At 37.2% G+C, this 15,466-nt stretch overlaps 1 protein-coding gene across 1 annotated transcript; it reads left to right on the top strand.

Moving 5' to 3' along the window:
- Positions 1–974: 974 nt before the first annotated feature.
- LOC128542764 (inhibin beta B chain-like) lies at positions 975–8,428 on the top strand. Its single transcript, XM_053512767.1, has 2 exons — positions 975–2,083; positions 6,032–8,428. Exons 1-2 carry the CDS (start codon positions 1,693–1,695, stop codon positions 6,805–6,807), a joined length of 1,167 nt encoding a protein of 388 aa, XP_053368742.1. The 5' UTR covers positions 975–1,692; the 3' UTR covers positions 6,808–8,428.
- Positions 8,429–15,466: the final 7,038 nt, after the last annotated feature.

Raw genomic sequence — 15,466 nt, 5'->3', positions numbered from 1 at the left:
GAAGCATTTTGATGCTTATAATTAAATAATCCTAGCTGCAACAAGCCAGAATGCTGCCCCCCCTCCCTTTTTTTTAAATAGAATTCACTGTTGTGTAAAATTAAAATTTTTAAATATGTTAATTTGAAGGTTAACAGTCACGTGTTAAAATATATTTTATATATTTTATATACAGCATTTATAAATGTAATGGTAGTTGACTTGCTAAAGGCTTTATGGTTTTCTTGTTATAAAACGTACTTGATAGATTATTAATGTATCGTCAAGTAATGCTGTGCTTGAATTTGATTACTTAATGTGTGTGTGAATAAACATCCGTGAACTGCATTTTAATGACATTGCCGACACAGTTTCCTGCTATGTACAGAAAGGAATAAGAAATAATATAAAATATAATGTATTAAGTAAGTATAAATATATACATATATTTAATGTATGCAATTTTATGTGCAATAATATTTGGCTATTTAATAGAGCTGTTGTTTATTAGGGTTGATTTTAACCAATTTAATTTAGTTAACAGTTAATAGTTTATGGTATTCAGTTAATAAAAAATTGAAGAAATAATAAGCAAGAGGTGAGAAAGTCATTCCCTGATTATGCCCAACCATATCTTTTAAAAATATATATAGAAATAGGAATGTTGTGGCATTATGTAATACTTACATAATTTTTCCATAAAGCATATGCTTATACCTAGCATATGTTTTGTGTAATCCAGGGATAACTTTAAGATCACCATGTATAGGGAAATCTTGGGTTGTGATTTCTAAATTCAAAGACCCCTGGAGGGCCCTGTACCCCTACTTTGAGAACCACTGGAGTGTCCACTTCAGGTCAGTAAGGATGCCATGCGTCCACATGGACAGAGCTCCATCAGGAAGTCGCATTCCGTTTGCTTGGAGCTTTAATCCGCTACAGGGAACTCCCTCTTGGCTGCTCGACCCACGTGGTTTCTGCTCCTGTATAAAAAGTTTCTGTCTAAAGCGGTACAATGTTGCGATCGCAAGGGGTTAAAGCTGTTCACACGAGCGCATCGCCGTGTCCAGGAAAGCGATGAAGACCTACTTGGACAGCGCAAACTGGAAGACGACATATCAGACAAATCCAGACAGGACCTAAAGCGAAAGGCGTATGCCAAGCACATAGCTATTGTGCTTTGGGTGGAAAAAAGTACTGCATCTTTTTTTTTATAATTTTTTTCACTATGGATATTTTTAACTGATCAGAGACTGTGCAACTTATTAGACTACATACATGGACTTTATTTTAATTGTATTTGTTCATTCTATAACATTGCTTCCATAATACTTTCTCCAGCCATGGCATGACGCCGAAGATGCTGAGATTTTATCAAGTAGGACCCGGGAGACAATAAAGTCACCTTGTACTATGAAAAAAACGTGATTTTTATTTTTTATAATTTGCGCATCACTGACTGACAAAGAACTTAAGGTCTAGCTTAAGAAATCTGATTCTTCCATGATTTTATTCAGTTTCAATGAAGTTTCTAAATCATCGCATGGAAGATCAGAGTGCATCCTTGCATGAAGTCTGGATTTGTTCTTGCGCTGAGAACATTCTCATTTGGGACGAGCCTGATCCGTTTCTGAAACGATCCCTGAAGCGAAACGAAGACTCGTGACTCGTCTTTCCGCGCTTTCTTTCTTTTTTTTTTTGTGCCCTGATAGAATGAGAAGTTTCCTTTTTAATGTGCTTTGTCTCCTAGGCTGCGCGCTGTCCGTGCGCTGCACGCCCGCGCCGGACTCCGAGGCGCACACGACGGCGTCGCGCGATTCGTGCGCGTCGTGCGGTCTGTCGCAGCCTGCCGACTCGGGCAGGATGGACGCGGAATTCGTTGAGGCGGTCAAGAGGCACATCTTGACCAAGCTGCAGATGAGGGAGAGACCCAACATCACTCAGCCCATACCAAAGGCGGCCATGGTGACCGCGCTGCGAAAGCTGCACGCCGGGAAGGTGCGTGAGGACGGCAGGGTCGAGATCCCCGACGTGGACGGGCACGCAAGTCACGCCAATGACGTCGAGGAGGAAACGTCAGAAATCATCACTTTTGCGGAGACAGGTGTGTGTGTGTGTGTGTGTGTGTTTTCAACTCGGAATCTACACTACTGTACTGTATGAAACATACCTGTGCGCACGTGTGATTATGAAATATTTCAGTGACTTTGGTTCTAAACATTCCGATCCAAATTCAGAATACATAACTTGTGTTTGCTTTACTGTGGGATCAGTATGAACCAAACATTCCCATGGGTAAGTGTTGGCACGAGGTATCTATAAACAGTGTGTGTGTGTGTGTGAGAGAGAGAGAGAGAGAGAGAGAGATGCTTTTCCTGCCTGCCTCATCCACTGTAAACATCATTCTACAATGGAGTGCAGAGAATATTACCACAAAGACCACTTAGGCTCAGTCTAATCACTAAGGTGGTCTTTGTTTGCAGTAAAGCCTGGTTTAGCTTCCAGAGGCAATTCTTGTTTGTAAACAGGTCTGTTGCCATGAATATTGCATAGTTACGCTCAGGTATCAGGTTGCCTAGACAAATGATGTGACTTCTATACACCTTCAGAAAGAAATAGTACTAGTATGCGTTTTGTCTCAACACAGGGATGGAGCACGTATCCTCTGTATCATCTTAAACCTGGGGATGTGCTTGTTTGTTTGTATTAGTGTTTATTGCCATATCAGCTTCACAGGCTATTTCATGGCAGATACATGTTAAACATACAACTAATTTATACGAACCAATATAATATTATGGTATAGATATAATGTAGGCGATTTAAAGGGTAGTGGAAAAAGTCAATAAATAATAATATTAATAATAATTAAATAAATAAATATCACATTATAACATGGCCTTGGCCTAAAGAACAAGATTTTACACAAGGTTCTTTAGGTGCACTTTTGCTAAAAATAAAAATTTGGTTTTGAGTTGTGCTTACAGTTTTTTTTTTTTTTTGTTTTTTTTTATAAATAAAAAGTGACATATTTAGTCTGAGTAGAGCTTTAAAGATGCACTCCTGTACATGCACGATTGCGTCTCTAGGTAAACATTCATATGTTGGCACTATCCTAGCAACCGGAAAAGGCAGAGTTGAGTACAAAGATCTCCACTTTTTATTAGGGGATTCTATAGTCATGACACAATGTAAGGCATTTAATTACTTGCACCACCTAGGGTAAGAGCAGATTAAAATCAGAGCTGATTTGTTAGATAAGTAAGTGATGACAGGAATGTCATATTATTGTGTGTATTGTATTTCTTGGTCAGACCTATCAAGTAAATGTACTAATTTAATCATGAAACGCACATGTATAGTCCCAAAGTCCCAAATAATGCATGTGGGACTTTCAACCCTGGTCCACTTGCTGTGGTAATCCATGGCCCAGCATCAACTAAATGTACAGGCTGCCAAATAGAAACTTTATGACGTTTTATGACTGGGAAAATATTCATGTCCGTTACAGTGTAAACATAGCTTTACTATAGGTACAAACCTAAGGCACGGTGTTTCCCTGTGTGGAACATCTGTCTTATACTTCTCCCATATATAAAATAATAATAAAAAGCTAATTAAAAATGTCTAGCTGATTTGACATTCAATTAACCGAATCCCAGTTCCTTATTACTTATTGTAATTTAAAAAGTACTGAGTTGTTTTCTGAAGCCTGTATATTTGGCATCAGACTTGGATTTGTGAACTCATTGGCATGTTGGCTTGGCTGCTCATGCGTCTCATTAAAAATGCAGGGTGACTCAAGGACACAGGGATCTGTGGTATTTTTTTTTTTTTTTTAAGAATTACTCAGTGCTTGAACTGCAGGCTAACTGAGGCTCCTCTATTCCACTGACATCTTAATTGTGTTTGAAATTACAGGTAAGAAGGTTTCAGCCTCTTAGTGTTGGAGTCACTGCAGTCTGAAATGTCTTACTTTAAATGTAGGTGGGACAATTGTGACTAAAATGTAATTAAATATCACATTTTCACCATGCTTTCATGATGACATGACTTTTATTTTACATACGAACCGCTGTTCTAATAGCTCAGATATTTTTCGCTGTCCATTCTAACTATCTGCAAATGAAATGAGTAAATACTGTGCAACAGGGATTAACACACAGCACTTTATGTGGCTTAATTGTCCTTCATTGGTGTCCAGGTGGTTGTAGTCGGTTGCGTATGTAGACGTTGAGTAATGACATGGAGATTACTTCTCCAAGCCGTGAGAGCTTGTGCAGGTGGAGGCATGCTGAGTGGTGTGTATTGTTGCTGGCACTGGGGCCCACCCAGGTATTGTCCTGCACTCCATGTAGTGGCCAGGCTTAACTTCTAAGGCTTTTGACCTCGTTGATTTGTCTTTCTCCACTAATTCTCCAATTTGCATTCACTGACAGCTGTCTTTTGGACTTTGTCCTATACAGTCCCTGCAGGCTGAAGATATATGATGGATTGGTGAGGGGTAGTGTGCAGAAACTGGGAAGTTGGCATGATTTTTTTGGCAGGTGATAGATGTTGTGACATGAGAGAGAATTGTTTGAAAACTCTTTAAATCTATTTGCCAAAATTTTTACTGATGTACTAGTTATACAGCCTAAATCAGTTTACCTACAATAGGGTCAAAAACCCAGAATAAAAGACTTCAAAGGTCTTTTGGTATAGTGTCTATCTATTTTTGTACATTTTTATTGTCTGCTTTTTTGCATTTGCTTAAACGGTCGGATATTACGATCTCCATTAACTTAGTATAAGTAAATTTCTTGTAACAAACAATCCATGAAAGCACACTTTTGCTTTCTGTTTTAATTTTTTGATTTCTTAAGGTCCGAATTTATTCATAGGAGAACATGACATTTTCTCCTAGTTATATCGTCCAAATGACCAAACATATGCAGGTTAGACTAATAGGCGTTCCCAACTTGCCCGTAATGTGTGAATGATAATCAGCCATGGAGCTGGCAACCTGACCTCTCAAGTAACTGCCATAGAAACGATGGATTCATCTCCAAAGTTGGGAGTTTCCATCGCCTGAATGGCATGTGGACGGACCAAAGAAAAAAAAAAAGGAAGGAAAAAAAGGTCACAACCTTGTCCAGTCCTCATATGAAGACCACTTGGTATTATTTTTTTGGTAAACTTTTTCCTGTTTGGGTCCGGGTCTCAAAAGACTCAGACAACAGTTATGTACAGAAATTTACCCAAAATAATATCCATTTATTATTTTAAAATTTAAGTGTAACTAAATTGTGTCATGTAAATAGTTACCTCTGATCTCGTTCTCTAGTCAGCCTGTTAAGGTCTGCTTGGATTGCTTTTAACATCAGAAAGCTTGTTATGTATTCTCTGAGGTGTCATCATGGCAATCTTTGCCAAGCCTTTGAACCTTCTAGCTATGCCCTAATAGGCTCTCTCTCCTCATCTCCACCTTAACTCGTGGCCAACTGGGCTAACGTAACAGCCCACACTGTCATCAGAGAATGTTGGTGTGGCCCCTTTACCAAAAAGGAGCTGCGGGAGTTCACACACACACTTCTCCCGATTTTAATTGAGCCGCAGACTCAAAAGACTGTTACAGAGATGTTAATATGTTTGAATCGGATAAAAAGGGAACGCTAGGAAGTTCATGCAGGTCAGATTTAGAGAGTAAAGAAGGAGAGACAGATTGAACAGAGCGAGAAAGAGAGAGACGTGGCAGAGGAACAGACTCTGACAACTCCTCCCACCCACATTGTGGTTTAATGTGAAACACTAACACCATTTGATCGCTTTAGGTTTAAGTGTTCCCAGTTAGGGAGTCCATTCATGGCCATGTGAGCGATCTACTGCCCTCTCAGCATGTTAATGTCCTCAGCCTTCTGTCCAGGCCTGACTATTATAGTGACACAGCCTCGGGTTTTCAACTGAAAAAAACTTTTACTGGCTAAACAAAGTGTGCACCTGCTGTTTCAGCTATGTTTGTTGACCTTTCAATGACCTAACCTTTTACCTTTTTTTTTTTTACATCTGATAGACGATTTGCTGTCTTCGAAGTCTAGCCTTTTCTTCATCATCTCCAATGAAGGCAACCAGAACCTCTATGTGTCTCAGGCAAACCTGTGGCTGTACTTTAAACTTCTGCCTAGTTTGTTGGAGAAGGGCACTCGAAGGAAGGTCATGGTCAAGGTGTACTATCAGGAACCAGGGCTGGGCAGCAAGTGGAACCTGGTGGAGAAGCGTGTGGAGCTGAAACGCAGCGGCTGGCACACGTTTCCTCTTACTGATGCTGTGCAACTAGTGTTTTCCAAAGGCACAAGAAGGCAGAACCTGGACATTCGGTGCGAAGGCTGCGAGGGGGCAGGCGTTCTGCCTGTGTTGGTGAACTCGGGCGATGAATCGCACCGACCGTTCTTGGTCGTGCAGGCACGTGCAACAGACAGCAATCACCGCATCCGCAAACGTGGCCTGGAGTGTGACGGTACCAACGGCCTTTGCTGCCGCCAGCAGTTCTACATTGACTTCCGTCTTATCGGCTGGAACGACTGGATCATTGCGCCATCGGGCTACTATGGCAACTATTGTGAAGGAAGCTGCCCGGCTTACATGGCTGGCGTTCCAGGGTCAGCGTCGTCATTTCACACCGCTGTAGTGAACCAGTACCGTATGAGGGGGATGAGTCCAGGCTCTATGAACTCCTGCTGTATCCCCACCAAACTCAGCACCATGTCTATGCTATATTTCGATGATGAGTATAACATTGTCAAGCGTGACGTCCCCAACATGATCGTAGAAGAGTGTGGATGTGCTTGAGCTAAGACTCCTAACTCTGTACACATTCACAGATGGAACAAATTATTGTAAAATTATATTTATGAACAGCTGGGTAAACCGTCACCTTGATGTCCACACCCACAAACACACATGCATGCACAAATCTTTTGTACATATATTTATGTTGGTTAATATCTTCCTGGTAGACTCATTTATATGTGATACAGTCTTATTCTCAGAGCACAGGTTTGTACAGTAGGTGTCGATGTCAAAGGGATGAGAAAGTTGTGTTACAGGTTATTGCCGTTTCTTCGCTTCTCTCCTCTAAAATGGTCGTGTTGGGAAATTGAGATGAGAGGAGACTTAGAAAAGGGTCTTTTTCCCAGCATTTCTTAACTATGCCTCTTTCACTGTATACAAAAGCACTGACCAACTCCCCATTTACTCCTTTCAACAGCAGCACTTCGAATAACCACTCCATTGGAAAACACGACAACCAGTCTATTTAAGAGTCTCCATCAAGCAGTATTCATCTGTCAGACTGTGTCAAACAACTCAACCATATATCTCAAAGACATGCTGCATTCTTAAGTACTCATGTTAACAGGTCTTAATACAGCAGGGCATGAGTAGGCATTTTGACATTATCTAGTACAAGGGCTTTTTATAAAGCTGGAGACATTATGTTAGTTTTTTGTGATGCTTCAGTCCTGGCTAGAGCATATGCTTATACATATAAAACATTATCTGTGCATGGAGTGAAGGGAATTACATGTCTGTCAGTATGTGTTGGTTACAGTGCTGTTTGCAGAAAAAAAAACCTTCCGAAAGTACTTAAAAGAACAGTAATATTTAATATTTCTACTCTCAAGTTTCCATGTTTCAGCTGGCTAGGGGTGCAGCATCTAACTCACAAAATAATAATAATAATAATAATAATAATAAAAGAACATAAATGCACATTTTATAGCACTTGCTAAATAAAATGCCTTTAAAGGGTACCAAGTGACACGCCTGTGCTCGCTCACAATCCTTTTTTCAAATAAGTGCCGCATGAACTATGCAATGTATAGTACCGACCCATTTCAGACAAACTAGCTCCTAGGCGTAAACTATCTTTCAATACTTGAAATGTCTTTCGCTTCCTTCTCTGAATGAATGGTTGTTTATGACGTTTGCACTGAAAAAGTCACATTATGAGTAAATGAAAAGAAAAAAAAAAATTGCCATTGAAATAAAGGTTATTTTTATAGACGTAAAATAAATTCTGTTCAAATGTATTATACGGAATCGTGGAACCAAAGAGGCCAAGATTTTTCTTTAGCTATTATAAGATGGCAAGACCATCGCATTGTTATGTAAAATACTTTTTTTTTTTGGATCATGTAGAAGGCCTAAACACTGTATCAGGGTACCATATTATGGATTCCATTTTCAGCTCAATTTTCTTTCTTTGTTATTTTGTACAGTAGATAAATGGAATATTTCATATTTTTTCATCAACTTTAATATTTTGTTTTTTTTTTGGTTTTCTATTTAATACTTCTAGTTCCTTTTGCAGAACCATTTAGAATCAAATACGTGCCACCTCTGTACAGCGTATGTAAGATAAAGAATGATTTTAAATATTTTGTTCTTTGTAACTGTTATAAATAAATTCCTTATTCTGCATTCAGATGTGTCACTGTAATTCCTTTGAAAAACCACATAATTTGATGCTTCAAGGTTGACAAGAAAAATTAATAATCATTCTTAAAAAAATAAACTTTTTACAACACGATCATACGCCAAGTGTAGCCAAGTGTGTTAACCATTTATTCATCCTTAAAACCTGGACACAGACCATTTGTTTACTACTGGCCCGTAATCAGTAACCAATAACCAAGCAGCTTTACAACTAAAACCTTTCCTTTTGTAGACATGTTTATAATTAACTTGTATACTAATCTTACTAGAAGCTTTTTTTTTTTGAAGCTTGGCACTTTACTTAGTACTTAGCAAACATTAGTTGTCAACATGTGGGTTAATTAGTGTATTTGATCAATGAAAAATAAACAAACTCATGCTTTTTTGAAAACTCTTAACATTTTATTCTAACCATAACTGCTCTTCAATCCTTTCTAAGGCTACTACACTAAGGCTGTAGTATGTCTTAAATAAGGAGTAACGCATGATATTCTTTCTTTCATTTACTCTCTATACTGCGTATCCTGTACAGGGTCGTGGGAGGCCTGGAGCCCATCCCAGGGGACTCAGGGCACTATCCAGAGTACATAACCTGGATGGGATGCCAATCCATCACAGGGCACAAGCATGAATTTACACACTCACTCACCCACAAATAGTAGTTTAGAAACACTGATTATCCTAATCTGCATGTTTTTAAAGTGTAGAAGGTACCAAGCAGGGAGAGAACATACAAACTCAACTCACACAGACTAGAAGGCAGGACTTGAACCCTCAACCATGGAGGTGCAAGGCTGCAGTGTTAAACTTATTGCCACAGTGCAACCAAGGGCTGTACAGCCTGGATGGGGTGCCAACCTTTCACATGGCATGCACATACACACATACTACGGGCATGTCTTCAGATGCCAATCCATCGCAGGGCACTCGCACACATAACCAATCACAATTACATTCACACACTATGGGAAACTAGGGCTGCCAGTTAGCCTAATCTGCATGTCTTTGCCTCATGGGATGAAACTGGAGTACCTGGAGGAAACCCACCAAACACAAGGAAAACATGCAAACTCCATGAACAACAACCTGAGGTGGGAATCGAACCTGGCCAGGAATCAAACACGGACCCTGGAGGCAACAGTGCTAACCACTTAGCCACCGTGATGGCTACAGTTATAGCAAAATAATCTATCCTGGGGTGGTGAGATTCTACCTGATGCAAAGTAGAACTAATAAATCACTAAAAACTTTATTTTTTAAAGATCATGGCCATATGTGTGTTCTTTCATATGTGTGTTATATTTCTCATAGCGGTATTTGCCAACAACTTATACAGTAGTTAATTTATTGTTATGGAAAATCTGCAAAGCGGCTAGTTATTGTTATTACTTATATATTTTATTATAGCAATTTTAAACAAACATTTCTCCACCTGACTCTCTTTCTTCTCCCTCCTGGTGCTACTAGACAGTAATGTCACACTGTAAAATAATCAATATCTTAGCAACTAAAATATCTTTAAAAACTATATATGCAAATGGTGCTTATGAATGAAAAAATATTTTCTTGAAATATAAGCTGACTTTTCAAACATTAACTGACAAAAAAAGAGAATTTTCAATATATATGAAATTACTAAAATATTTACAAACAGGATAAATAAGTTTTAGTGAAATCACATAATAGGAAATACTATATACTTTTGATGGTATTCAAGATATTGCTAATGTAATTTTTTTTCTGTACCAATAATAATAATAATAATAATAATAATAATAGCAAAGTCTTTTTTTTTGTGATGGAAACCTTTCTGACTGTGTGGCCATTTGAAATCTCTCATCCTAAGAGAAAGCTTCTCTATATCAATAATGACAAGTTCTTATTATTTCTTTTGCCAGTTACAACAAACATGAGTTTGATTAATGTATCCAATCAATCATTGGAGTTTAATATCTATTATTTATATTATATTTAGTATAGGTTACTAAAATTACCATTTAATATACAAATCAACAAAATGGTTCATTATTTTTCATGATTTATTGAATTGAAAGTACGAATACGTTGTAAGCTAAGATAACTTTAAAGCAGTGCACATTTTCCTAGTGTAAAAAAACCCACATGTTTATATATGTATATACTGTATATAAACATTTTTTTACACTAGGAAAATGTTTTATATTTACATTTTTAAAAAGACAAAAATAATAAATACATTTACATAATCCTGGTGTTTTACCAAAAACACTGGGATTTAAATGGGGTTTGACATGTGTTTATTCCTGCTGAGTGAGTCTGGGTCAGGCCACAGAGGTCAAAAAGCTGCCCATGTGGTTAAACACTCACCAGGATTGGTTAACCAGAACCCACACCAACAGCCCCTAGGGCAGTAGTAGCTCATGAAGACTTGGTTTATGCCGAGTTATGCCTCGGTTAATTTCAAACTGTGTTTTGATATTTTGTAAGACAATGGACAGGAGTTGAGCAAGCAGTCATACTCAGAATAATGAGAACAAAATTAACCATGTCAACACATTATTGCTGAAAACATAAAAATGCTACTGAAAAGTTGTATATAAACTATGTAAATTAATGCAAAAGAAAAAAAAACAGCACAAAACATCACAAAAATTGTAAGCTGTGTAAATAAAAGGTCGTTTTAAAGCCTAGAATATCACCATCTCCATTACAACACATCCGCTGGTGCATTTTAATCATGCACATTTCTCTTTAACTGTATATTTGGTAGAGTTAACTTATGACTGACCCTATAACCATTTAGTGGTTAATTAGCATACCTCTGAGTAAAATACAGCAGAATGTAACTGCAGAAATTCCCTTCCATTGAACTTATGATCTCAAGTATGCTCAAGCAACTGCTCTAGATTAGCATAAGTTATGGAAAAACTCCGAAAGGAAAGACTTTGAAGGAATAAAGCACTATAAACACTCTCTCACACCAGGCTCTCTCTTTTTCTCAAGTTCAAGCTAACTGTGCTTTATTGGTATGACTATTTTACCAATGTTGGGAATGCCAAAGAGAAGTCAATAAATAATAACAAATAATATCAACAATAAAGGGTTAGACATATAATGATGATTAAAATAACACAACTGAAATAGATATTAATTAAATTACAGAGGTATTACAGAATGAAATTGACATACATTACATAGCAATATAAAATACAATTTCCTTTTGGGATTAATAAAGTACTCCCTCTCTCTAAAATAACAGAATCGATAATATTGGGATTAAATTAGGGTAAATAAGATTGCCGTAATTAGTGTTTTTTTGTATGATGAAGAGAGAATATGAATGCTGCAGTTAGCCACAAACGTTCTTGATGTTCCCCATATTTTCTACAGATCAGGTCAATGTAGGTCAAATGTCAATTAGTTTTACACCTACATCCATAAGAAATTTCATCACACGTCCCGGGTTGATCTGAACTCTTCTCATATTTCTCTGATTTGTAATAACATTTTTATCTGGCTTGACAACAGCCTGGGGATTTTCTCCCCATAGCTCCACTGGAATGCCTCCAAACAATCATCAGCAGAAGATCTTTTGTTCAGACTCTTTAATATTTTACAACCATTTTTTTTGTATTTATTTTTGTTATAGCCACCACATGTCTTCCTAACAGCACCATTCCCACAAACAGCTCTAGATTGTTTACGGCTGTTTAAAAATAAGGAGTGTTTCATTTACAAGTGAACAGAGGATGTATTGTGTTCACAATTATGATCCAGTTTTTTGCCAGATCACTTGGGCATAAAAGGCTACAAGGCCATCAAGACTTAAAGAGATTTACAAATCTATGGACTTGTGGGAAAGCTCTTGTGGAGACCAAAAATTAAATAAATTCCAGAGGCCTGGAATTAGTGGCTAATTTGGCTAATATAACTACTCATATATTGAATAAAATACCAATGAAATGCAAGGGATTACCGGTCTACATTACTCAAGATTGTCATATGGCCAAAAGATTTTATTGGTGATAAAAAGTGTCTCACCTAGGTGAAAAGGGGAATTTTCAGATAGGATCATATAACATTATTTTTCATAATACTTAATGCTTCTTATCTCCCGATCTATGCTTCATTTTTTTTGTAAATATGCATACACATTTATAATTTTACCATATAAAAAGAAACACATTTTCTAAATACAATTTTATTTCATTTTATGTAGTATCCTTAACTTTATTCAATTAAAATCTTTCAATGATCTTAATTGTCATTCAAATGAAACTTGGCCAATTTAGATTTTACATGAAAAAACATAAACCTAAAAAGATATATTATTCTAAAATGCAAAAAATATTTTTTAATAATATTGAAACATGAATTTGACATGGTTACAGACACTAAAGATTTTCAGTTTTTAAGCTTTTACCAAAAACCAATACTCATAAAGAAACATGAATAATTAAAATTATTAAAGTAATAAGTAGACAGTAAAGTGCTGAAAATGGCCATTTTGGGGGCACATATAAAATCATCTCTCAAAAATAGCTGAAGTTAGCAATTTGAACTGCTTTGGGAAGAAAGTTTGGTCACTTACATGATACATAAACTTCAGAAGTAGCTTCTTTTGCACACAAATCTTCTGTATTATATGTATGACATAAAAACAAATCAAATCAGCACCGATACTGTGTTTTGGCCGATAGGTTTAAAGATCAAACCAGACACTTTTCTTTCTTAGGGAAGTAAGCTTTAGAATTTAAAACTCTTTTACCTAAAGGGTAAAAATCCATTAGCATGGTTAAAAGTGAAAAAGACATCAATATAAGATTTCAATTTTGGTGTTTGGTTCAGTTTTAACTTATTGTCGAATCAAGCTTAATAGCACCTCCAATGTGTGCAAGAAAAATACACAAACTGCACTGAAGTAGCCAAGCTGCAGCTGATTTCTTTCTAACCCAGATTGTCCTGTCAAGTGTTTACACAGTGACATGCCCCCTAGACGTCACACTCATTGAGGCTCATATTTTTCTGCCCACGTTGCTGACACATCCATTACACGTCATCAGAATGTGAAATTCCCTTCATGGTTGAAATTGACGCAAACAAAGTGGATTATTTACTCCATGAAGCATGCATCATGCATGATGAACACTACTTACACCATAGTGCTTTGGCTTCTGACTTGTCCTTGCCCGTCTCAAAATTGGTTTATTTTCCAAATGATTCCATGTGTTTTATGTTTAGCTCTTTCGCTCTTGTCTATTTACACGGTTGTGTACTCACTAGTGTGTTCGTTGGTCTCTTTCCTTTGGGTGTTTGCTTTCTTTTCATGGTGTTAAATTGTTGTTTTATTTTTATGTCTTTGGTTCATTGAGGTGTCTTATCATGCATTTGTTACTTTAATCCTTAGACCTGTACTTTTTTTGTGTGTGTTTTCTATTTATGAGTCTTATTTGAGCAATGGTTTATGCTTATGGATATTTCTTGTTTGATCCTGCTTGCTTGCGACTTGACCTATGCTGTAGATTATGACTCACTAAAGAACGAGCTAAGTACATGAGATTGCATCCTGCCTCTAAGTACTACATGTCAAACTTTCTGCCTTCGGAGGAGAAACTAAAAATAAATATGTTACTACATTTAGTGACATTTTGTAAAAGCGCGCATTGTCCAAACAAACCACAAATAACACAAACGTCATTGTAAGATTAGTGCTTTTTGGTTAAAATAAAATTAGATATTTAAAAGGAACAAGGCATAATACAGTAAAACGTCACAAACTAAAATACTTGTATAAAATTGGAACAAAAAATAAAGTTGTCACTTTAACTGTCTTTAAGTGTGTACACATGCCTGTGTATGTCTTTATGCACGACCGATGAGACAATGCATTGCTCAACACTGATCATCATCGCTGACTACCTTATCAGATATTTCATAGCAAAATGTTTCTGGCAAACTAAACTAGTTGAAACGAAAACAGATATTTAAAATTGTAATACTAATGGACATGCAAGTACACATCTATGAGTTTCCTTATGGGAAAAGTAGTGTTTATTAAGGATAATAAAATGCAGTGTCATGGACCTCCATGAAGTAAAAACCCAGACCCCTGGGAGAGTCGGTTTGAGAAGCACTTGACAAGCAGCACTGCAAACAATTAGTCCTGTCTGACACATGGCACCTGGACTTTCTGAATCCCATTACGGAGTGGAGCCAGTCTGAGGATTGGCTGTTAAATGGACTGGGTTGGATGGATTTTTTTTTTTTTTACCATGTCTTTGCACTTGAGAGTTTATGGAGTGGAATGCCTGGAATGTTCCACTTCAGTTATCAAAATATGTACATCTGGGGATATTTTTACCCACTAAACTATTGGCTCAGAGTTTCTACTCAAAAAGGACCTGATTTCCATCTTGCTAGACTGGAGTGGTGATATTTCATTTGATGTTTTTTTTTTTTTTAAAGCCACCCATGTTTGGAATGAAGAATTATTTTTTTAAATGATGGTTTGATATGTTAGTGGCCAAAGGAACCATGATACCCTACACACCAAAACACATGTTTTCCCACAGAAGAAAAAAAAACAGGTCCATCCATTTTAATAGCAGGAAGTAGACAGTATTTGACCCTCTGCTCTGTTAAATATGTAAAAGCAGTATGTCTGACACAAGGGAAAGTGCTAATGGTAAGCGGCACCACAGCGAATCCCAGTGGCACAGCGCATTTCCATTTTAACTTGCCGCTTCTTCTGGTTTTTATTTCGACTCATCAGCCTGAAAACTGAAATGAAAATCCATGCACACTCCAGCTGCAACGACTGAATCATTTTTAAGTAAATGTTCTAAACTAAATTGAAATCTGACCCATAATGAACACCACACAAAAATACCTAGCGGAATAATAGCCTTTGAGTCATTTAATGCTTATTGTATATAAGGAGCATCTCTGACAGACCTGCCACGCACACATCTCGACACTTTATCTCACAACGCCGAATAAAAGGGGAATTGTTCTTGACTGACAGAGCTTCATA

This window comes from Clarias gariepinus, chromosome 15 (assembly GCF_024256425.1).
Source record: "Clarias gariepinus isolate MV-2021 ecotype Netherlands chromosome 15, CGAR_prim_01v2, whole genome shotgun sequence".
Classification (NCBI taxonomy): Eukaryota; Metazoa; Chordata; class Actinopteri; order Siluriformes; family Clariidae; genus Clarias; species Clarias gariepinus.
The sequence above is the reverse complement of the archived record's forward strand: the minus strand, read 5'-3'. Positions and strand labels throughout refer to the sequence as shown.

Coding starts and splice junctions, on each gene's coding strand:
- LOC128542764 (XM_053512767.1), top strand. CDS start 1,693: ATGAGAAGTTTCCTTTTTAATGTGCTTTGTCTCCTAGGCTGCGCGCTG. Junction 2,084..6,031: donor CATCACTTTTGCGGAGACAG/GTGTGTGTGTGT, acceptor TACATCTGATAG/ACGATTTGCTGTCTTCGAAG.